Here is a 25,525-nt window from a genome sequence, read left to right as displayed (position 1 = left end):
CATGGGTGACCCTGCTGCCATTTGAAATACTGGTGGCATAGCTTTCAGCATCACAGCGACATGCAGCTGCCACAGTATGGCAACTGACAGATGGGTGGTGTGCTTCCTTGACTGGGCAACGAACCCAGGCCACAGCAGTGAGAGCACCGAATCTTAACCACTAGCCCACGAGGGCAGGCTTACTAATTATTACCTTCATGTCTATTTCAGTGCCGTGTATCTGTTGAGCTACTGTTTTGATGATTCCGATGACAATATCCTGAAGTCCTTCTCTCTCTGAGTAGTAGTGCAGAATGAGTCCTTTGCCCTTTTCGGCATCAGTGCACCTAAAGGAAGGCGCACGCATACCTGGGTAGATAGTAGCAAGGTGGTCATGCAGAGCATCAAGGTTCTGCAATAAAGAGGAAACGGTGATGAATAAATAATGCTTCCACAATGGCAGCCGACTCTGGGAACACAAGGTAAAGAAACAAGGCTCAAATCTGAGCTTAGTGGGCAGGTGGGCAGAGTGACATTCACATGGCACGTCCTTCCCTTGCTACACTAAGACATCTGTAAGGCAAGAACCGTAAAGAACCTGAACCTAAAGTAGCGTAATGAAGGAAAACATCTGCGGCTATTAATAGTTAATTCACCGAAAGGAAGGATAAATCCACAAATGAGATCTAAGAAGAATGCCTGAAACAGAAAAAAGAAACACGGTTATGAGCTAAAGCAAAGATAAGCATATTTACAGGAGTCTGGGGCAGCTGCATATGCATGTTGTAATAAACAATATGAAATGCCCACAGTGAGCACACACTACCTTCTGTTTACTCTACAATCCTCAAATGTAATTATTAATTCAAAACACTATATCAGAGTTACAAATGTATGCAAACATAAGCACATTATTTTGTGACACCATATTTTGGAAATTAAAAACATTTTAGAAATGAAAGCAGTGTAATTTCTTCACGTTCATTAGTAGTCTCCAATCAAGGTACAGCTTCATGACTAACCTGTGAAATAATTACCTTTTGGAATTGAAGTCTTAGAAAACTAATAAATTTGCCAATAAATTCTTTCTGTTCTTATAGCCTTGTATTAATTTAGATATGCCAAATTCCCCACCATCCTGTATTACTCACTATTAAAGAAAAAAGGGATTTGTAAAAAGATCAACAGAAGAAATGATGCAAACTATACCTGTTTCTTGGTCCAACATGGTTTTTCAACACTTAGTTCATAATGCGTGTGTGTGTGTGTGTTGCACGTATTAGTAGGATACACACATAGCATAATATGATGTAGGAATTAAGAGTAACATGGCTTTAGAATCAAGTAGACTTGGATTGAAATCATGACACCGTCATTTCATGGTGGTGTAGCCAATTTGCCCAACTTTTCTAAGACTTCATTTCTTCTGATAAAGGGAGACAACTAGGGGCCGGCCCCGTGGCCGAGTGGTTAAGTTCATGCACTCCACTTTGGCATCCAGGGTTTCGCCAGTTTGGATCCTGGGCATGGACCTAGCACCACTCATCAAGCCATGCTGAGGCAGCATCCCACACAGCAGAACTAGAAGGACCTACAACTAGATACAACCAGAATAGAACATACAACTATGTACTGCGGGGCTTTGGCGAGAAGAAGAAGCAAAAAAAAAGAAAAAAAAAGAGTGGCAACAGATGTTAGCTCAGGGCCAATCTTACAACAAAAACAAATGGAGATAAGTAAAATGATGCCGTAAAGCACTGAGCACATCCCAGGTGTAGCAGGCAAAATAACGGTGCTCTAAAGATTGCCATGCTCTAATCCCTTTGAATATGTTACCTCACGAGGCAAAAGAGATTTTGCAGATGAGATTAAGGTTCTGGATCTTGAGTTGGGAAGATAATCTTGGATTGCCTGGGTGAACTCAGCTTAATCACACGAGTGACGGAGTCCTTAAAAGCCAAGAGCCTTTACCGGTTATAGAGAGAAAAAAGTGGAATGACAGAATGTCAAAGAGATGGTAGCATGAGAAGAAAATGACACCCCGTTGCAGATTCTGAGGTGTAGGAGACTATGTGCCAGGACCAGAGAGAAGCATCTAGGACCTTAGGGCAGCCCCCAGCTGATGACCATCAAGGAAACTGGGTCCTCAGCCCTATAACCATGTGGCACTGAACTCTGTCAACACCTGAATGAGCAAGGAAAGGATGATCCCCTAGAGCCGATGTAAAGGAATACAGCCCTGCTGGTATCCCGATTATAGTCCAGTGAGACCTGCTATGGACTTCCAACCTCCAAAATTGTGTGATAATAAATTTATGTTGTTTTAAGCACTTACGTTGGTGGTACTATGTTATGGTAGCAATAAAAATCTAAACATCAAGCAAATATTAATGTCTCATAACTGGTGATTATTGCTCCAGAGAATAGGAAAAACAAAAGTCTCAGAATGCCATGGGCCTAAAACAACGCATTTAAAAAGAAGGTGCTGGAGATGGGCCAAAATTGAACTAAGGTTCTTGTTCCAAAGGTCTCAAAGAGGCCAATTTAGGGAAACAGAAATATCAGCAAGATATTAGGAAGAAACTAGAGTGAGTACGAGGTGACTCCTTGGGTGCCGAAATGCAACAAATTCTCTGCCAGGGCACCTAGGGCACTGTGGTTTAATTTTCTGTCCCCTCCATTCAATCATCCATTCATTCTATAAAGTGATTGCATGTGCATTACATATCATAAGGTGCAGGCTGAGGGCAGGGTAGAGGGTTGGGTACAAATCTGCATGACACAGACCCTGACTTTAAACAGTTCATGGTTTATATCACACACAAATACGCAGAGTGGCTTTTGATGTATAAATAAGGGAGCCAACAATTCAGCCTGGAAGAATGGGGTCCAAAAATTTCAAACTGAAGATCAGATCTGAGCTAGGTCATGAGGTGATGACATTTTTGTGTGGGTAAATGTTTCAATAGTTTCCTCTACTGGGTGAATTGCTTTTTGAAATGCTTTCATTTTTAGTGCTTTTCATTTTTTTCCCCAAAATTACACCTGTTAGAATCAAATCAGGCCAGCTCATTACAAAAACATTAATTTGTCCGGATTGCCTCTAGAGGCTGCTATTGCCATGGAAAAGGAATCCAATATGGCAGATACTAAGTATTGGACAGTTTGTATAAACTACAAGCCCATGAAGGCTTACAACTATTTCACCTGGTTGAGTAGTATGAAAGGTTCTTCTATGACAAATTCTCACATGGGAATTCTTTCCTGAGACGGGAAGACGTAAGGGCACTCTTCAGAACCCTCCCAGAACACTTAAACTTCTGCTGATGTTGCAAAAATGTGAGAGAAAATCTGGTGAGAAAAAAAATCACCAAAAGAGTTTTATATTTGGTGCCGGCCCCGTGGCTGAGTGGTTATGTTCACTCACTCCACTACAGCAGCCCAGGGTTTCGCCGGTTCGAATCCTGGGCGCAGACGTGGCACTTCTTATCAAGCCATGCTGAGGTGGCGTCCCACATGCCGCAACTAGAAGGACCCACAACTAAAGAAAAAAATATGCAACTATGTACCAGGGGGCCTTTGGGGAAAAAAAGGAAAAATAAAAATCTTTAAGAGTTTTATATTTATCTCCATTTTCCACAGTCAAAACTGAGCTTGTTGCTGCATTTAGGAAATTCTCTCACATAGCCCAGCCTGGGTTGTGGCTCATTTTAAAGAAAACAAAATGAGTAAAACAATAACAATATATTTTAATAATTTTTCAATGTTTCCTCTACAAAATGCTTAAATATAAGTCAATATGCCTATATCACTTTCATACTCATTATTTTCTTCTCATGTTATATTATTAGCACATCTCTATATGCAGCTAAATAGACAGGGTGAGGCAGTGACAACTGCTACCGTTTACATTAGCCGCACCATTGATGTGCATGAAGGCCAGAGACTGGCAAGGATGGCCCAAGACCACTACTCCATGAGTCACACAAAGATAGGCACTACACCCTAAATGCGGAGCCATTTTAACTTAACGATATTGATAATACTATGGTATTAATATTGATAATAAAATATTGCTTAAATGTATCACTTCAAAGCAAGTGGGAAACCAAAACATGGGAAGTCAGAATGTTCATCTTTTAAGTCTTTGTGGTAACCAACTCTCCAGAGATTTACTGTTTTATTGAGTCTACTATTAATTAAATGGACAAGTAAAGTGCTTTCTTGGAGCATAAAAGATTTAACACGACTTACTGTAATATTGATTTTCTTTAGATAGTATCTAACATAACAAAATACTCTTGGGATTTCTTTAGTTACAGCTTTCCTTACTTGGTTTCATTCTCTCAAAATTAAAGTGATTACCACAGTCCGTCTATTATGAGAAATGGAGCTCATGATTAAAAATTAAATTATTTTCATTTGAATACATTTGTACTGCAGAAAACGTGCCTTCTTCGTAGTTAAACTATAATTATTTGCAGCAACCTCAAGGCCATGAAAAAGATTTCAAAATAGCAAGGGAAAATCTAGTTTGCATTTTATCACATTATCTATACAAAGCTAATTATTCATCCGCGTGGCTGTAGCAATGCATTCTGGACAACGAGATTCATGTTAAAACTGGTATTCTGTTTTATTTCTAAATATACCCATGGAAGCAGGTATGTAAAGAAAAGAGCTGAGTGGCCAATTACCAAGAAGCATATACATAGAAGAGACACGAAAAAAAGTGTAAAGACATATATTCAGCACAAGTAGATTCCTAGGGGGATAAAAAAAAGCAAACTTCAAATATGCTTTCACTTCATTCTCCTTAGCTTTGTGAAATTAGAAAACAGGAACAGGACAGAGAGCAGGTCCATCCATCTATTTTTGCCTCAAGATGCCAAAGGCTAGTCTGAGGCCTTCATCGTATTTCTTAATGTTCTGTTACCATTTCACTGCATTTTCTACAACCAAAATGAATGTACTTTTTCTCTGGAATTCCGCTATCCAGTTCATCTTGTCCCCTCGCACTTATCATTTACAGAAAAAAAATTTTGTGCTGGCATCCTGGGAGACTGTACTGGTGTCCTAGCTTTAGTACACTTCACAGATTTAGGAAATAAAAGAGAATTTATTATTCCTGTGAGAAATACTTTGAAGTTTCATATTTGTAAAGATCTTGGAAAGTTTCAAAATAAATATAAATTTCCTCTTGGTACTATGCGCGGCAACAATAAGCTCTGGCAATCACAGAGGCAAAGTTTGCAGGAATTAACTACCTCATTTCCCTGCTTCCAGGGCATCTAATTAAAAATTCCCAAATGATCCACACAAATGAGTGGAGGAAGACCTTGCCTTGAAAGTTTTGAGAGAGAGAGATTTTTCAGTCTTCAAGAATCCTTATCCTAATGGACAGGGAGAAGAGAGTTGTCTGTGTTGTTCGAGAACATCGCTGAAGTTTAGATCTGGAAGAAATGTTAAACATCAGTCATTGCAAATCTCTCTCTCTCTTTTTTTTTTTTTTAAAGATTGGCACCTGGGCTAACAACTGTGGCCAATCTTTTTTTTTTTCTGCTTTATCTCCCCAAATCCCCCCGGTACATAGTTGTATATCTTAGTTGCAGGTCCTTCTAGTTGTGGCATGTGGGACGCCGCCTCAACATGGCCTGACGAGTGGTGCCATGTCCGAGCCCAGGATCCGAACCAGCGAAACCCTGGGCCGCCGCAGCGAAGCGCGCGAACTTAACCACTCAGCCACGGGGCCGGCCCCAAATCTCTCTTTTTGTAAGGAAAGAGGATGAGACCCAGCATTTCCTTTTGTTTTATTCCTCACACTTCTGAAAACCAAGACCAACGCCAACATTTATTTATAGGAGTCACGTAATCGAAAAACATTTTAAGTTTTATAAGAAAGAAGTCATTTTAGAATTTGAACATTAAAAATTGAAACAAGCAAGACCTAAATAAAGTAGAAAACCCCAACCCCATATAATAGGAAGCACCAAGGTCAGGGTGTAAGTGGCATAAAAAGAAATTGTACCAGAGTCACTAAAATGATTTAAATGATAATATTTTTTAAATGATGTATACTTATCATTACTATCCTCTCAAGAGAAGTGTTCTAATTAAAGAAAAAAAGGCAAATAGCCACAGAATGGCTTGTGTAAAATATTTCATTTATTCTACTGCTTTTAAATTCATGTTAAAAAAATCCCTCTTATATAATACCACATTTGACAATCAATATTTTGTAAAACTGTGAAAATATATACGAGTTAATCAAAAAGAAAACAGTCTTACAATTCTAAAATGCTTATCATCCTGTAAAAGTCCTCACTAGTCAATTTTAAAATTGCATGTTAGAGAAATTGGCATTTTGGATGTTGAGAAAACAGTTCCTTTTGAAATTCAAAGTTAAAAATAAAGTGGATGGTGCATTTTTTCCTAAGAAATATTATAAATAATTTAGGGAAGTATTAGAATTTCACAGCTGTTCAGGAAAATCCTCATATTTCTCAAAATAACACTTTGCACAAACATTTAAGAATTTTAGATTGGTCATCAATCCCAGATTGCTCCTGGTGGGTTGGCCAAATCACAATGTTGTGTTTTAGAAGCCAAAACCTGGAGCCGAGATGAATTGAATGAAATCCCATTGCAGACCCTAACAGAGACACTGGTAGAGGAACTCCCACATATATGAACGGAGTGAATGAGTGAAACTACTGTCACACCAAAATTAGCTGAAGGAGCTGGTGTTTCCAGCAAACTATGACAGAACATTTGTTTGATTATTCAACTGAGATTCCTATGCATATCTAAACAAGCTCATAATTTAAATCCTGACTGGTCTCTAAGATTGCATATTTGCTCATTTTTTTCCTCAATAGTCAATGTGGCAGCCTTCGACACTCATTTTAACTTCATTTTACCTCTGTAAAAGTATTGCAGAGGTAAAGAGCACATAACATAATAGTAATGTAATACCACTGAAAATGATTGGTAGCGCTGCTGTGACTGACTTGGGTTCCATTCCCAGAGGCCATTTATTATCTTATCTTATGAAATACGGCCTAATCAAAGCTCCTGCCTCATCTGTGAATGTGTACGATTGTACACAAACATACTAATACAGACATAAAAAAATAACGAGAAAAACAGTACACAGAATGCTCTTCCAATTATCCATCACTGCATATCAAAGCACCCCAAAACATACTGGCTGGAAACAATAATTTATTATTATCTCCCGACTCTGTGTGTTGCCTGGACTCAGAAGTTCTTGGGTTGGAGTCCGATGGAAGTTGGGGATGGAGTCATCATAATGCTCTACCATGCTAGTTTCCCAAGATGGATCACTCAAATGTCTGGAAGTTGTTGCTGGCTCTTTGCTGGGAACCCAGCTAGTCCTGCTGTCTGAAAGCAGACACATGTCCTCTCCATGTTTCCTGGGCTTCTCCTTTCATGTGTCTGGGTTCCAAGAGGGAGCATCCCAAGAGCAACTGTTCCAAAATACTCAGGTGGAAAATTCAAGGGTTCTTTTGAAACAGCCTAGGGCGTTTCAAAATGTTTCTTCTACTGCATTTCACTGGTCAAATAATCACTAAGGCTGACCCAGATTCAAGGGAAGGGGAATTCTACCTCTTGAATGGGGCGAGGCAGAACCATATGGCAAAAGAATACATGAGATGGGAGATATTAGTGCACCGATTTGGGGAAAATACAATTTGCAATAATGCAATAGGACATTGGAAAGTAGAGATGAGCACGTTTTAAGGTGGAAATACCATTAAATTGGACATTCCTACTGGCTGTTTTCTCATGGAGCTTTCAAATCCTCTGTGTTCTCTGAGGGGTTTTAATCCCTACACTAGAAACTTCAGATAGAAATTTACTACAGCAGCCGTATAGAGCCACATGTTTTATTCTTAATTGAGAAAAAGAAAGTGGTAGAATAGAGAAAAAAATTCCTGTTGAAATATAGTCTTATCTTTAAGACAATATATCCAGGTAAAATGTATAAAATCCAAAAATCAAAATAAAAATATCTTTCTATTTTTCTTTATGTTTCTGATAAATCATGTTTTCACTTACTAAATCAACCAAAGGATAATAATAAATTCCAAAGGTTATCTACTTTTATCAATAGTCCACAAATTGATGGTTTTACAAGAGATTAAGAAAAATCAATTCCAAACTATGTAATGTCTAGCAAAAAGTAGTGGTGTTTCTAAAAAGCTTCCTCTAAAAATATTTCCTATATTTTATTACTTTTTCCATTTAGGGTTTTTAGCTATTTTTTGTTGAGGTCTTGAGGTAGATTAAAAATAAAACTGATGCAAAATTTTTAAAATTGAATTTAGAAGCACAAAGAGAGATTGGATAAGCAAGGTCATGAATTTGGTATTTGTAGCAAACCTTTCAAGGAGGGGCTTTCCACTATGTAAGCAGTTTAAATTGTTAAATTGTTTAAATTGACTAATCAAAGGAAATGAAAAAATCCATTTGAAAAACAATTATTTTTTTGGAACTAAACTACAGATAGTAGCTGTAGCTATACAGTTTGTCCTTGAATAAAAAATTTCTGTAAAAGAACAGAGGTATTATCTCAATAAAATAGCCTGGGCCATATAATTCAAAATTAACTAATTCTATCAGTAGTTTCTCATGTTGATTTCAGCAAATATTTTATTTCAGCCTGAGAGTTTCAACTGGAAATATTAGGATGAACATTTAAATGGTTTCAACAAATACAAGTAATATAACTTGTAAATTACTTAATAAACAGTAATTTTCCATGTCCACAGGAAAAGGAAATTGGTCTAGGGTGTGTCTGTTTATTCTCCTATATTTCCACCCATGATTCATCTAAATAGTTATACAGTCTTACTCAAAATGAGTTTTTGTTATCCTTAATAAAAGAATTAATCTTGAGCTTTTGGGTTATCTGTTGTTTGTACAAGCAACAAATCTTCATTTAAAAACAAACACATATATATATATTCATTCATTCCCAGATATACAGATTGTACCAGGGGAGATACCATCATTAAGAGGTTATACACGGTCTCTGGTCTCATGAAGTTTACATTCCAGCCTGACAAACCAGAAATGATAATATAGTGTGAGAACAACTGTGGCTGGAAAAATAGACTGCACTCTGAAAACATGAGAATTGCCAATTACCCTGACTCAGATAGGGTAGAGAATGGAAAGAGAAGTGGAGTGTTTCTGGAAGAAGTAATTTGACCAGCAGAATGCATAAGATTTACCCAGGTGAAAGGATCAAAAACAGTGCTCTGGACAAAGGGAAGAGCAGGTGCCAAGACTCAGAGGATAGAAGAACAAGATTAAAAGAAAAAAGGTTCTCAAAGAAGCTCTGCGTGGCTGGGCTGGGAGAGAGGGAGAGGAAGGATGGGTAGGGGAGGTAAACAGTTTCAATCTTTTAAATTATTTTGGACATTTTCCAGTGAACAATGGGGATCACTGGCGGGTTTAAACAAGAAATGGTATGATGAAATATATTTGCATTTCAGAAAAATCACTAGGGTCATAGAGTAGAGAAGAGACTGGAGGGGCCATGGGGAGAGGGAGGGAAACCATCCAATCTCTAGATGATGGCAAACTGTCCCATGGAAGAGAAGGGGAAATGAAGAAAAGCGGCAGAATTCTCAAAATTCAGTATTTAGGAAACAGACCGTAAGGATTTGGTGACTGGTTAAAATCAGTGGGTGAAAGAGAAAGAAAAGTCTTTAGACTCTCTTTAAAACCAGGCCTAGTTTATCTTACTCTTTAGCGAAGGACTGAAGTCTACTATAAAGAGTTCTATTAATTTACACAATGACAAATAGCAAGTTCTATATGTGAGCTAGGATCTTAAAACAATTTATGAAAATCAGTTGTTTTATTTTACAATCACTTATACAGAAACAAGTCCATTTAATTTCTATGTAATTAGCCTAATAATAACATAAATATCTACTTTTTAAAAAACAGTATTTTAATGCATTCAATTTGTTGTTAATATACGCAATTTCAAAACCAGGAAAAAAAAGAATTAGGTCAAAAATGTACAATATTGATGAAAACTTTATAGTAGTATAACTTTCTACTTTCTTCATTATTCATACTCCCACTGAGAGAAAAATAAAATAAAACAGTATACAATTTAAAAATGTATTAACTAAAGCTGCCTATTGATTTTGAGGAAAAAAGTCTTAGAACTATTTAAAATAATGATGCCCTAATGGAAATGAAAGGCAATAAAAGCCACTAAAGCAAGTCACAAATACTAGTCACATATGTAATGTTAAATTTTCTAGTAGCCATGTTAAAAAAAGGAAAAAAATACAGGTGAAATTAATGTTAATGACATATTTTATATAACTCAATATATCCAAAGTATTGTAATTTCAACACCTGACCAATGTAAAATATTTATGAGCTATTTGGCATTCTTTTTTACTGTCTTTGAAATTTGGTGTGTATTTTGCACATAGCACATCGTGTTTCAAATGCTTAGCAGCCACATGTGGCTAATGGCCACCCTACCGGATAAGGCATTTCTAGAACACAGAGAAACACACCAGAAACTGCTGCTCTCTTACCGTGCCATTGAGATGGTCACAATGAGTAAAGGTTAAAAACTAAAAAAGCAATTTGTAAATCCATTTGAATATCTGTTTCCTTATGTACAGGTAGCCATTGAGAGAGAAAGTTAAAATTAAGACAGAGAAACTGCAAGTTGAAACTTTGCTGATAAGGTGACAGGAGTCAACCAAAGTATTAAAAATGGAATATGTACTAAAAAATCCAAAATCCCAAAATACTCTTAAATATCAAACTTTAATCCATTTAAAATAATTCACTGAAACACAGCCTGTTAAAGTTTAATTTAAATATCTCCTGGCAGCTATTTCTTCTGGAAGTGGCAGCTTTTTTGGTCCCCAGTAGTTTGGTAAATCCACGGCAGGGAACTGCAAACCAGTTTCCATCTTGATTTAATGCTGTTTTAAGTTTATAAGAAAAATGTCACTATGTAAACAACAGACATTTTGATTAAACACTAAAGTTCTTATTTTGGCTGTTAAATCAATAACGCAGCTGGATTCAAAGTAGTTTACATTCCCTCAGAACTGGGCTCCAGTTCAGCTAGTATTGCACTGACATCATTTTCCAGCAAGATCTGGCTGCTTTCAGCAGCCAGTTTAGAAATATCCTTTACAAACAACCACATAATTTTCAATGTTAACACATTTCAAAAGCAGGGTCTCTCAAATCCTAGCGCTTAAAATAGGACAGTCAACCCCAAAATAGTCTCTCGTCTAATGTGTAATTTACTAGGAAAAACTTTTAAGGTAATTTTAACAAGAATAGAAGACAAAAGCCTTTGGCGACATTATTTATCTTTTACTTCACCTGACCCTGACTTTGGAAGGTCCCCTATTTTCCTTTCTATAGTAGGTTAATTAATATGTAACTTGGAGCAATGGTTCTCAAATTTGTTTTGGTGGCAGAGCACCTGAAAGCCATGAGGCTTTCTCCTCAACAACAGCTCCGGGTAGAACGTCACAGATTCCGATATACTATTTAATTACGCTATACAAACTAGGAACACCCTACAAATAGAAAGTGAGACCATGGTGTGGATCTAAAACACAAAAGGACAACTACTAGCCAAAGGCAGGTGAACAGATCACAACAGGCTATGTTGAGTTTTTCAGACAACATTAATTTACAACTTGCATATTCAGTGTTAGCAACCAAAAGTTAAGGGGAAAACATGAAGCAAAAATGCTAAAATGTATTCAAGACCATCTCATATCTATTACTTGATGTGAATTAGAAAAAAGTTACCATGATTCCATTTCGGCAGCAAGACACTCGTCCAGACCTCATGTTTAAGAATCCCACGCTCACAGCTTTTAACTGCAGCAGCTCCATTCGCTTACCTGGAGAAATTCTCTGACGTTAGATCCCAGCACGCGCAAGATGGTATCATAACCAGATTCTTGACAAAAGACAAAAAACATCTTCCCAAACATTTGGAGGATTTCTCCAGCATTGAGATCTATTTCATAGATTTGAGAGAACAACAACAACAAAAACAAAACGTATTAGAGCTGGAAGATTGTTAACGGGAAGAATGAAAAAAAGTGCATAATAAAAGAATTTTAAACATCCTCAACTTTTGTGCAGCGCGAACATAGATCATGTGAAAAAATTCTGGTTCGGACAATACAATGAAATCAGAGAACACAACATATTAACAAGTTAACAGTGTAAATTTGTACTTAGAAGCAAAGCAGTTTCTCAACTTCCATGAGAAACTACTTAATTAATTATGAGCTTTTTTAAAACATATTTAATCTATTACTTATTTTTTCTGAAAAATAAGGAAAGATCTTGAAAATTAGCAAGAATGCATTCGACAATATTTTGGTGCAAATAGTTTTTCTTTATCTAAATATATATAATTAATAAGTTTGTTGTATATAGCATATATCCAATATCCATTTTTCTTAATATCCAATGATTAATATGTCCTAACATTTTTAAATTTTTTCTGCAATATCAATTTTATTCCCCATCTTACTCAACATAGGGATGCAATAATTTATTTATTGAAATTAAAAATGCAGGCTGTTCCAATTTTTGATAAAATAAGTAACTCCGAAATGAAAACATACATAAATCTTAATGCAAATAAATCTAATAATTTCTTTATAAAAACTTCCCAAAGGATTTGAACATCTTTTTAAAAGACTTTGATGATGCAAAATTATTTTCCAGAAAAGTTGTCTTGATTTCCCATCAGATTAAAAGTGTGTATGATTTCCCCTTTAACTCTTCCCTTGACCACACTAGATACTTAATTTTTTTAATTGCCAAATTGATATGAAAAAAATTATTTCATATTTGTTTCAATTTTGATTACTAATGAGGCTGGATATTTTTCTTATTATTAAAAATTTACCATTCTTTTTTTGTACTTCTTGTATTTCGCAATAGATAGTATTTGCTATTCTAGTCATATTTGGCAAAGCTAAAAAGCTTCTTTCTAGTCCATTCACACTGTAGCCTAGTTATAAATTAGGCACTATGAGAATAATGGATACGACTTTGAGAAAAACTTTTTTCCATGAAGTTTTCTTTTGAACTTTGCCTTCTGTGCATGAGCTTTGTCTGATGTAGATCTGTTTTCTTTTTCTTTGACCAATAGCTAACAAAACTTACGATTGCAAAAGAGATTTGAGAATAACATTTTCTGCACACTATACTTTTGTAATTACTGCATTGTTGATACTGTAACTGAAGTTATTACTATATTAAGTATCAACAATTTTTTTCCTTCCCCACACATGACTTTTTGTGGGGAGGGGCAGAGAGCTCCTCCTTTCTCTAAAGAGCTTTAAAAGAAAAAATAGCACTCAGGGTAGCCTGAGCATAACATTATATGTGAAGGTCCTCCCCACCAGGATTGTGCAGTGTACAACCCGTACAACTATTCAACGTGATCCTGGACCACGCATTCCTTTGGGCTTCTATGTGTAACTTAGCCAAAGAACGAAAGTCACTTTCAACTTACTGAGCACTTTGCTTGCAGCAGCAACCAAATCATAAGTTTTAGAATCATCATAGATTATTCTGACAAGAAACTGTCCTTCTTCATCTAACTGTGCCTCTTTTCTGGAAAACAAAAATGAGAGAGAGACAAGGGAAAAAAACTGAGATAAAATAGCTACTACAGCTACAATGACTGTGTAAACAATGGTTTTATATCTGTAGTAAAATTTGCTTTTGGCGAATTCACTGAAATCAATGTCATGTACCTAAACATTTAGTGATTAAGAAGAAATTATTTCACCTCTCCCACCTCAAATTAAAATAACATATGTATTTTAGAAAGACTAATGTTTATATAGTACTCTAATGCCCAATACAATACCTGATATTAAACATAATTAAGAAATAAGTTTTGGTTTAATATAGTCAGCAAATGTTTGTTGAATCTTTATATGTGCCAGGCATTGTTACAGGCATTAGGGATACAGCGTTTAGCAAAATAAACAAAGATACCTGACCTCTTGGAAGATATGTATTCTAGAAGGTGAGACAGACGAGGTATAAAATTAATAAGTAGCATATATAATGGTAAGTAGTTTGGAGGAAAATAACGCAGAGAAGGCGGAGTCTGAGCTACAGCCCAACAGCCAGGAAGCTTCATTGAGAAGCTGGCAATTCAGCAAAGTCTGAAGGAGCTCTGGGAAGGAGCCAGGGGTAATCTGGGGAAGTGTGTTCTGAGTAGAGGGAAGAGCATACGCAAAGGGCTAGTTGGAAGCGGCCTGGGGGGGTTAGAGGAACAGCAGAGGCCAGTGTCGCTGGAACAGACGTAGGGTCAGAGTAGCTGTAAGAGAATGGATCAGAGAGGTAACAAGGGGCCTGGGTGGACACTGGGGTGACCTTGGCATTTACTTGTAAGAGATGGACGGTTTGGGCACTGTGACATGAGCAGTGAGACGAACTGACTAGGTTAAAGGGATCAATCCTGCTGCTGCATTGAGAATGGACCAAAAGGGACTAGGACAGAGCAAGGGGACCAGTGAGAAGGCTACTGCCACCATTCAGGTGAGAATGCTGGTGACTTGATTCAGAGCGGAAGGAGTGGAGGGAGCGAGAAGTGGTCCAAATCCAGACATATTCTGAAGGCAAATTCAACATGATTTGCTGACGGACTGGATACAGGATGTGAGAGAAGGAAAGGACACAGGATGGCACTGAGGTTTTGGCCTGAGCAACTGGAAGGATGCTGTCATCAGTAGCTGAACTGGGAAAGACTGCTGGAGGTGGCCTGGGGAGTAAAATCAAGACCTGTGTTTTAAACATGTTAAGTTTGAGGTTCCAAGTGGACTGATAAAATCTTCTAACATATCCTTAGCTTATTAAATGCAGTAGCTCAAAATATACACATGATTAATGAAAGGAAATTATAGTTATTGGGGTTTGTTAAATTAATTTAATTTTGTTTTTGAGGAAAATTAGCCTTGAGCTAACATCCGCCACCAACCCTCCACTTTTTGTTGAGCAAGATTGGCCCTGAGCTAACATCTGTGCCCATCTTCCTCTACTTTATATGTGAAACGCCTGCCACAACATGGCTTGCTAAGTGGTGTGCACATCTGTGCCCTGGATCCGAACCGGTGAACCCGGGGCTGCCAAAATGGAGGGTGCGAACTTAACTGCTCTGCCACTGGGCTGGCCCCATAGATATCATTTTTAAGAGTTGTCATGATTGTTTGAATATATTTATTTTGATAGGATTTGGATTATCTTTCTCAAACAAGTGTCCAAAGGGGAGGGGAAATGCAAAATAGTGCCAGCGGCAGAAGAGAAGTGACAAGTTCCCAGGTATCTTTTCCAATGTTAAATTCACAAAAACACTTGGAGCTTGGATATCCATCTCTGACTCTCGATCTAATTCATCTCAATCCCCGTATGCTGCCAGGAGAATACAAGAGAAACTAGGCACTGTAATTAGGTGCACTTTCAACACGGTAGCTTGAATAGTTCCTTAAATACTGCCAATGCAGGCCACAACCTCTTTCTCTCCCACTGAAGCTGTGCTATCTCAGCTGCTGCTCGTGGCTATAACACCAGTGTCTGCTCAAGGGAAAAATGCCAAATGGTGGCATGTCTTAGGTCCCGGTGGCATGGAGATATCCTTAAAAATACCCTATGTTCTTCAGAGCATACTATTTATTTGCCTGCAGTTATGCATAACAGTGCACGTGAAAAAAAAGAACATGATTTTAGTAAGCATGGAGAACTGAATTTCAGAGGCCAGAATTTACTAGCTGTATGAACTTGGACAAATCACATAAAGCACATAAACATTAAAATCACTCTTTTCTAAAATGAGGAATAACATAACCCATCTTCCACAACTCTAAAGAGATAAAGTGTGCAAGAGTATGTTCTAAGCTGTTGAAGCATTAGATATATTACTAATGACCACAGTGCTTTTCATATCTACATATTCAAAAAATTAAAGAGTCATACAGAAAACGTCAAATTCTTCTCCCTTTTGCTGCACATGCACAGCGATTAATTGAAAGAAATACATGTTCAAAACCTTGTCTTTTTAATACCAGAAGTCAGTGAAATATCTCAAAATTATGAAGATATGATGTACAAACACTGACATATTTTGATAAACGCTATTATATATCTTATTAATTCTAATTTCCAATTGCATAAAAATATAAAACATAAGAAAGGAAAAACTTAAAAAAACTTCTCCACTCTTTTGAGATAACCACTGCTAACAGTATATTCAAGTTGTTTACGCTCGGATATTCTTGCATAGATAACACACACCACATCATATTGCTTTCAAACCTCCTTCTTTGACATACTATTTGATAGATATCTTTTCACATCAATAAATATACTTCTATACCTTGACTGCATAAAATTGCATTGTATGGACATATTAAAGGTTAGTAGACATTTAGATTGCTTTTATTCTTTTCAAAAGAATATGCAATGTTGTGATGAATATCTTTGTAGCTAATAATTATATTTCTGTGTAAAAGTAGAAAGAATTCTTAGAAATGGAATTGTTGATTTGAAGAATATGGACAGCCGGATTTTTCTCATTTTGCCACTAATATTTTTTTATGAAACAGCATTGGTCTACAGGTTGGAATTTTGAAGCCTCTGATTTAGGGCATTCTAATTAAATATAAATAAACTTTATAATAAAGTATACATTAATTCACACTCTCACGGTGCCCTATTCTTTTTCTTCCAACTAGGATAAATCAAAGGATATAAATTTCTGTAATAAACTCAGTTTCTCAGAAACACGCACCAATTCATAATACCTGTTAAATGAATGAGGTACAAACAGAATACACAGTCCCACGGCATAAAACAGAGGAATGGCCATTTCTCTAGAAATCCCCTCACCATGAGTCAATGCATTCCTTCTTTCCTTTCTCTCGTTTTTATAAAATAAGCTCCCTTATCTTTGAAGCTTTACTTCCTGAAGTGATAAGCTCAACATGCTCCCTGGAAGGAGGCTGAGACATAACTCAAACAGTAGTACAGAGAAGGAAATAACCAACTTCTCTTTAAAATTTCACGCTGAATTCCAATGAATTATTACAAATACTTAGGATTCCTTATTTACATTTATCTTAGAAATTTTGGGGAACTTAGGGTCGCCTTCTATTCTTTTTTTTCCCCCAGTGTTTTTCCATAAATAGTTGAGCACCTATTACGGCCAGGCACTTTTCTAAGCATTTTATTATTATATCAATGAATGAAATAGATAAAGATCCCTGCCCTCATAAAGCTTACATTTTAGATGGCAGAAACAAGCAATAAGCAATAAACATAATATAGACTCAAATTTTATAGTCTATTACAAGGCGACAAATGCTACAAAAGAAAGTAGATCAGAATAAAGAGATGAGAGCAGGGATGGAGAAGAAAGGAGCAGGATGCAATATGAAATATAACGATCATGGGGGCTTCCTGGAGAAGTGAACATCTACCTGGGCAAAGACTTCAAGAGGCAGAATTTATCTCTATGAGCTCATCTTTCTGGACCCATTTCCCTTCCTTCCGTAGCCCATTCTTCATCTTCTCCCCTTTTCAGGGGAAAAGCTAACTGGAGATACTACAAACACTTTATTGAAAATTTGTTTAATATATTAAACTTATTAGGAGAATTTACAGTGCAAAAAGAGTAATATCCAAATGAATTAATTTCAGTCAATATGGCCATTGGAGCTAGTAGAAATTTTAAGGTAATAAACCTTTCTCTGTGTCTCTCAATTCTCAATACTATTTTCCTTCTAACTTCTAGGTAAATTTATATTTGTTCAGACTTCATGCTGTCAATTGTTTTAGCTTCCAGAGAGCGCAGAGATGTGATAACAGCAAACTCTCAGATATATCTTCTAGATACATCCGACACGATTCTTTGAGGGAAGTTTTAATGGTCTCCCTTCCAAAATGACAGTCTTCCTTCTCTCCTTCTTTGAAGATATTTTTTTACCGGCTACGTGAAATCTCAGAGGTGACTGGCAAACGTATGGAAAGTTGGGTAATAAGCTAATATGCAGATTACATAAACAATTTACATAATTCAGATAATATTACCTCATAATTCTCTATCTCGCACTTTGTCATCCCATAACTTTCAAGCTTTTTTCTTAAAAGAATGAATCAGATATATAGATATTTCTAACAACATTTAAGGTTTATTTTCTTTATACGTAGAGTTTCTTTCATGCTTAAATTATCCAAATTCAACCAAGTACACTAATCAAATTTTCTAGAATGGCTCATTCTTTCAGAATATATATATGTACACACATATATGCATTTTTTTTCATGAGTAAGACTCATCCTAAGCTAACATCTGTTGCCAATCTTCCTCTATTTTATATGTGAGATGCTGCCACAGCATGGCTGATGAGCGGTGTGTAGGTCTGTGCCTGGGGTTTGAACCCACAAACCCAGGCCGCTGAAGCAGAGCCTGCTGAACTTAACCACTCGACCACGGGGCCCACTCCCAGAATATATTTTTTGAGCATCAACTTTGTTTATATTGTTGCATTACACACAAAGAAGTTAATTCCCTATTATTTACATTATATTTAATTTACACGTGAGGAAAACCACGGGTTACTCTGAGAAATAATTTAAAATGTTCCCAAAAATGAAAGATTTTGGACATACTTTTTTTCAATAATTTTTAGAGGACAATGAATATCATGTGAAGCCAAAGGTAAACTGGACTAAAATGTATTCAATAGTGCTCATCTATCAAATGGCAACCAATAGAATTGCTACCATCATATATCCGAGTTTGTGCTTTTACATTCTGTTGCTTCCTATTATTACTATTTTAAAAATCCCTTGAATAACCCCAAACGAATACAGTCCTCACCATTTCCAAAAAGTATGACTTGGAGTAGTTCGTGTTGTCTTTACTTAAATACTCAATAACTGTGTTTGGGTTAAGCATCCAATTTTTCTACGTGGTGCATTACTGGATGAAAGAGGTCAGCAGACAGTATACATATTTAGAGAGTTTATTTTTAAGTTGGCCTACATGAGATGGGATGAGGTAAAAAGGCACGTCCTTTGGTTCACAAGTAAACCTTGACAGAGAGAAACTCACTTGGTTTCATCCATATCATAAATCGGGGTCTTTCCTCACACAGTGTGCAAAAGAAGCAACTAAGTTAATCTCATATGTGGTTGCACTAAACTCGGGCAAGTTCACTTACTGATTTTTCAGTTTCCTCATCTGTAAAATCGAGTGACAGCAGTACATACCTGGAGTCATGTTAAATGGCAGAATTAATCTATGTCAAGAGCTGAGAATATGTTTCTCAGACACTTAATGCCCAATACATCTAACTGGCAATTGTCCAGTAGTTGAAAAAAGATGAAGGACAAGGGGTAAGATGAGGAAGAAGAAATGGCAAGTGGAAGAAGAGGGAAAGAAGAATGACAACAATGTCTGGGGAATTTTTATTCAGCCTCGATATAATTAATCTAAAGGTGCACTTATGTGTTAATTAGTTGATAGAATTTATTAATTCAAATAGCCAAAAACAAACAAGTTCTATCTCTCCAAAGAGCTTTAAAAAATAAAGACCGAACTCTCATCTGGGGACAAAATGAGAAATAACCATATTCTACATATTTGTAGCCACAATAAGTGTTTAAATATTGAGTACATCTACACGAAGAATTTTCCCAGTAGCAATTCATTTCCTACTTACTTTTAGAGATGGTTATTTGTTGGAATTTAAAATCATCATTTATTTACACTAATTACCTCTCCCCAAAAAGGTAGTAGGTATTTTTATTATGGTGGTATTTTGTCATTTTGTGGGTTTTGTTTATGTATTGTGTTTTTTTAATCACTAGTGCCTAACTCAAGTGCCTGGAACAGAGAAGGTGCTCAATAAATATGTACGTGTTTTAAAAGAAATGAAATAATTAATTAAATATATTTACCCCACATGTTTCTAAACTCCCTGCTAAAAAATCAAATACTCAAATATTATTGGCAAAAGTCCATAGTGTGTTTTCAAATGCGTGGATTTTTTATTTTTTAAAATCTAGCTATATAATTTGTCAGAAATATCCAGGCAGCATTTCTCCTAACTCCATATTTAAGGAGATATTCCTTAACTACAAAATGTGAATGTACAAAACCTGAAATCCTATTCTGACACTGGGCTCCTGCAATTATACATTTTTTTTTTATTAAGTTTAGTATACTGCAAGGACTGCTGGCTTTTAAGTAGTTTCCCATGGAGATATGAAAAGAGGTGTTCTGAAATGGGAGAGCCTAAATACAGGGATCTTGAAAATGGAGTCACAAAATAAGTTCTGGTTTCAGGCAGGAAAGGTCAGTATACATCAAAAAATCAACCTGACCAATGACAGCTCAAAAGGGTCCTGATTCTTTAAAAATCATTCTCACAGCACACAGTGTATTAAAAGACAGTATGTACTCGTCATATTGACAATAAGTCTCAGGATGGCCCTTTTGTTTCTTTTTCTGTTGAGGAAGATTAGCCCTGAGCTAACATCTGTTCCCATCTTCCTCTATTTTAAATGTGAGATGCCTGCCACAGCATGGCTTGATAAGCCGTGTGTAGGTCCACACCCAGGATCTGAAACTGCTAACCCCAGGCCACTGAAGTGGAGTGTGCCAACTTCACCACCATGCCACCAGGCCCGCCCAAAGAATGGTCCATTTTTAATAAGCTGTAAGGACATCATAAATGCTGAATTGTGCTCAACCATTATTAAAATTAAAATCTCCCACCATAAAACACAGATAATTATATCTAATATCTGAAAAATTAAAAAATTTGCATTGCCTTTTTCTGAGTAGCTGTGAAGCATTAATGGTCTGTCCATTTTCAACAGCCCAATCCAATGATTCCAAATGAGTCTGAATCCCTATAGGAGAGACTCTAGTTTGAGGGAGCTGCCAAGGGGAGAGACAGGCCCTATAAATGCAGCCCATGGCTTCCTAGTTGGACCCTTTTTCAGGTGGTAAAGTCAATTCTTTCAAGTCAGTGCGTTCACTCATCCAAGTGCTGTAAACTGCAACAGCAAATGCTCTCAGGACTGACATGGATTGAGGCAAAGTAACATCGCTCTTGATATATCATTGCATTTTTTTCTGACTGTGTCCAGCTTGCCACAAGAGCCTCATTAGTAATTGCCGGAATTCTGAAGACACATCCACAGACATTTCCTATGAGCCAATTTCAATAGCTTCATCAGACAAATGAATTCACTGAGACCCTTGTGTGTGTACTTCATCAACTTGCCTCGTGAGCACACTGAGTCACAACTCTTCCAAAAATAAATAAGTTGCTCAAAATTTCTGAGACTCTGCTTTTCTTTAGTAGATGTCCTGGTTGGTGAATAAAACCACCTTTAAAAACATGATAGTCAAAACCACCTGTATGAGTGTTTGAATATTCCAATAAAACAAGCAAACAAACAAACAAATGGGTAGTACTAACACACAAATATGTTGCCAGGTCCACACTAAATTGTTTTTCTTTGGACAGGAGAAAGTCCTGGGTCCTTCTCTTTGGGGGAAAGCACACAATATGATCATTATAAGCCTACCCAGGTCCAAATCCCTGCTCTGAGGATTAACAGCTGAGCGGTCTGAAGGAGGGTCTTAAAGTCTTAAAACCTCAGTTCTCTTGTTTATAGAATGAGAATAACGAACCACTCTGCTTTCTACGGTGGTTCTGAGGATTAGGTGAGACAATGAATATAAAGCAGTTAGGACTGTGACTACAGAACCATAAGGTAAGTGTCCAATATATATAAATATACATCTATGTTGATAATATATATTAAATATACATTCAAAATTGAATGACATGGTGATCATTCTCATCTGGTTTTTAAATTTAATTTCGGTACTGCAACCATTTATCTATAGTCTATGACACTGACTTTAAACAGCACCACAGACACCCGCCTTTAGACACTTGCTAAAGGATTCCACCTTGTCCTGAATCCAATCAAATAACTGTCTTTTGGTATATGAAATTGATAACCCAACAGCAGTGTCCTTGATCCTTCCATTATATCCATGTACTAACTCTGACCCTTCCAAAAGGAGATCCCATCATTTATTGCTAAATCTTCTGTCTTTGCTGATACAACAAATGCCCATTTCAACAGAGCTTATATTTTATTAAATAGTAGTTGAAGATGCCACCATTCTGACATAACAAATCCTGGTTACAGAAAAAAAATATCTGTGATGAATACACACATGCTCTATTCTCTGGAAAGTAAAATGTGTAAGATAATTCATATATATATATATATATATATATATACACACACACACACACACACGAAAGAGAGAGAAAGGGAGAGAGAAAGAGGGAGGTTTTCTCTGAGGCTATAGTCATAGAGGCTAAAGTCTAGTGAGACAAGGCAGACATTAATTAAATAATAGTAGTAACGCATAATTATAAATGCTTGCATGTACTATGAAGGAAAAGCACAGTTTTGGAGATGAGAGAAGTCTTCCCTTAAAAAGTGACATTTGTTTGGCTATCTCAAAGCTGAGACTTATTTATGTTTATGGGAGGGGGTGGGGACAGTGCAGAAAAGGAGACCCTCCTAAGCCCAGGCGTTATCCTGACACGTGTAAACACACAGTATGGTTCAGGAATGAAAACAGGCCCACGAGGCTGGAGTGCTGACAGCAAGTGGGACATGTGGACTAAAAGGTTCCCACGTTTGGGTGATTTAAAGATTGACCACAAAGAATTTCAATACAGCAACAATTTAATATTTCATGATCCAACAATGAGTGGCAAGTAGATCAGAATATGCAATAAAACCAAAGCCATAGTACCAAAGAGATACAATAAATACTTCAGAATGTTTACCTTTTGCTTGGAGTAGAAAGCTCTTTAACCTCAACATCTTCTGCTATAGCAAAAGGTACTCCCTTTTGCTAGACTTAAACAAAGACCCCATTTTCCCGACTGTTTCCTCTTTAATGAACAAAGAAGCAGAGGAGCCAATAGAAAAGCTGTAAGTAATCACATCTTCTAAGGAGTCACCCTCCGAACTGGGCCAGTTATGCAGATTTCTTTAAGTGGGTTTTCCTGTTGATGTCTGCACAGTATTGAGCCACAACTATCGCTTTCCAACACATTGAAGAGAAACATTTGCTAGAGTCCCTTATTCTGGGAGAGGCAAGAGAGTTGAAAGGACATTGTTCCTTGCTAATAGCACCAATGTCTAGTTAACATTTGCCATAACTAGGTCTGAGTATGTTAAGAGGGAGAATACAGATTTTCCGATTTCTCTTCTGTTGCTCATTTTAACGTGCAAAGCTCCTTCTCTGACACACCTAATTAAATAATATGCTCCTATGATTTTTTTTAATTCTCGAAGATGGCAGAGTGTAAGGAAAACAAAGACCCCGCTTGATCTCTGGGGGATACTTCAGATTGTTAAAGAAAAACCCTGAGACAGGGCTATGACCACCTGGCTTATCACTTAGGGGCCATGCCGCTCATCAGACATAGTCCAGCTCCCAAGAGAACCCCATGCAAAGAGCTCACTGGTAGGTCCGTGAAGGAGTTTATACAGGATATTTAGTTCCACCTGCAGAAATAACTTCATATGTTAGTAAGCTTATTAGCTAACATACTGTGCCTTCCTTTATCTTTCAGGCCAACAAGCAGATCTTTCTACAGAAAAAGTTCCTGATCCTAACAATTACCTAGTTTGCCTATTTTTCATCTGTATATTAACTTGTTTATTTGTACTGAGAAAGTTTCTAGGTACAAAAATTAATAGAGTTTCCTTTTTAGCTCCCATTCTATCTTAAAAGAAGCAGTGGACTTGGCACCAGAAGAGCAGGGTGGGAGTTCTGACGCTTCAGCTTCTTGTGTATAATTCCCTAGACCACTCATTTAACCTCTGAAAACTCAGCTGTATCATTAAAAAACAAAAAACAAAAAACATTGAGCTCACTTATATGTGGAATCTAAAAACGACAAATTCAGAGAAACAGAGGATAGAGTGGTGGTTACCAGGGGTTGGGGGGTGGGGAAAATGGGGAGATATTGTTCAAAGGGTACAGACAACCAGTCACAAGATTAATAAGTTTGGGGATCTAATGTACAGCATGGTGACTCTAGGTAATAATACTGTATCATATACTTGAATATTGCTAAGCAAGTAGATCTGAAATGTTCTTACCACAAAAAAGAATGGGTAACCGTGTGACAGGATGGAGGTGGTAGGTAAGACTACGGTAGAAATCATTTTGCAATTTATAAAGGTATCTAATCAACACATTGCACACTTTAAACTTACCCAATGTTATGTGCCAATTATATACCAATGAAGCCGGGGAAAAAATTGAGCTAGAAAGTCTTTCTCATTTCAAATGGATGTTTTAGCACTCACGTGAAATTACAGAGAGTAAAGGACTCAGCAAATTTTAAACCGCTTTTATAATATAAAGTATCGTTAATATTATAAAACCTACTTGAGCATGGGTACAGAAAGTTATAGAACTTTGTTTATAGAGCCTCATGAATATGACAGCGAAGTTATCCCAGCGTGATGAGGGCGCATTTACACTAGTGTAGTATGTAGACTTCAACGAGTTACTGTTATTTAAAGGAGAGCTGCATATCTTTCAGGTGAGCTGGCGAAGAAAAAAGTTGAAAACCGTTGATTCCGGAGTAAAATTAATAATAGCTACTACCATTTAGTAAGCAATTATATTTTAAGAACGGTGTTAGGCAGTTTATACAGAAATTTTTCAATGCATTACAACAATCCTATAAGGTAGGTGTTTTTTCCTTATGCAGCTGAGGCTTGGAAAATTTAGGCAAATAGGAAAGTCACATAACTAGCCTATAGCAAAGCATTTGCTTATATGAACCATAATGATTAATTCATGATTAGCAAATTCAACTAGATATATTAATTTCAAAACTGGAAGAACAGAATATACTATCCAACAGTCAAATGTTTCCATATTTTACAGCAGAAAAATCAAGAAACAATAAGATGACAAATATCCTGTATCTCTGGATTATATTTGAAAGCAAGGAGTATAGCACTCACATTTCTATTCTCGCTGCCCAAAACACTAGACTATGCTCATTAAAAATAAGCCTAACTAGAGAATGAAACAAGGAATGAATGAATCAATGAAAAAGTATGCTGCCTCGCTATAGGTAAATCAGATAAAACCATGGTAAACATATATGTAATCTTCACTCAGAGATGATTGACCCTCTTCTAGAGGGATTTACTCCAGTGTTTATCAACTAAGAATGTTATCACATCACTTTCAAATCTCACACCAAAATTTTGATTCAAATGTTTATCTCATATCTTTTAGTACAAGAGAGCAGCATTAATTAACACACTGTGTAGCCCTTTGGAATTTCAAATCTATTTTTAATTTGTTCCTAAACCTGCTTGACTCCAGGCA

The 25,525-nt window shown here is 36.7% G+C and overlaps 1 protein-coding gene across 2 annotated transcripts in view; it reads right to left on the bottom strand.

Annotated features, from left to right (window-relative positions):
• The window catches only part of GUCY1B1 (guanylate cyclase 1 soluble subunit beta 1), a 46,804-nt gene that overhangs the window by 16,770 nt on the left and 4,509 nt on the right, over nucleotides 1-25,525 (bottom strand). For both annotated transcript variants that reach the window (XM_014844025.3, XM_044767060.2), the window contains exons 3-5: nucleotides 13,556-13,656; nucleotides 11,919-12,037; nucleotides 194-391 (exon numbers count right to left, since the gene is read on the bottom strand). In XM_014844025.3, the coding sequence (XP_014699511.1) occupies nucleotides 194-391; nucleotides 11,919-12,037; nucleotides 13,556-13,656 (418 nt within the window). The remainder of the gene's footprint in view (nucleotides 1-193; nucleotides 392-11,918; nucleotides 12,038-13,555; nucleotides 13,657-25,525) is intronic.

This window comes from Equus asinus, chromosome 3, assembly GCF_041296235.1.
Source record: "Equus asinus isolate D_3611 breed Donkey chromosome 3, EquAss-T2T_v2, whole genome shotgun sequence".
Classification (NCBI taxonomy): Eukaryota; Metazoa; Chordata; class Mammalia; order Perissodactyla; family Equidae; genus Equus; species Equus asinus.
The sequence above is the reverse complement of the archived record's forward strand: the minus strand, read 5'-3'. Positions and strand labels throughout refer to the sequence as shown.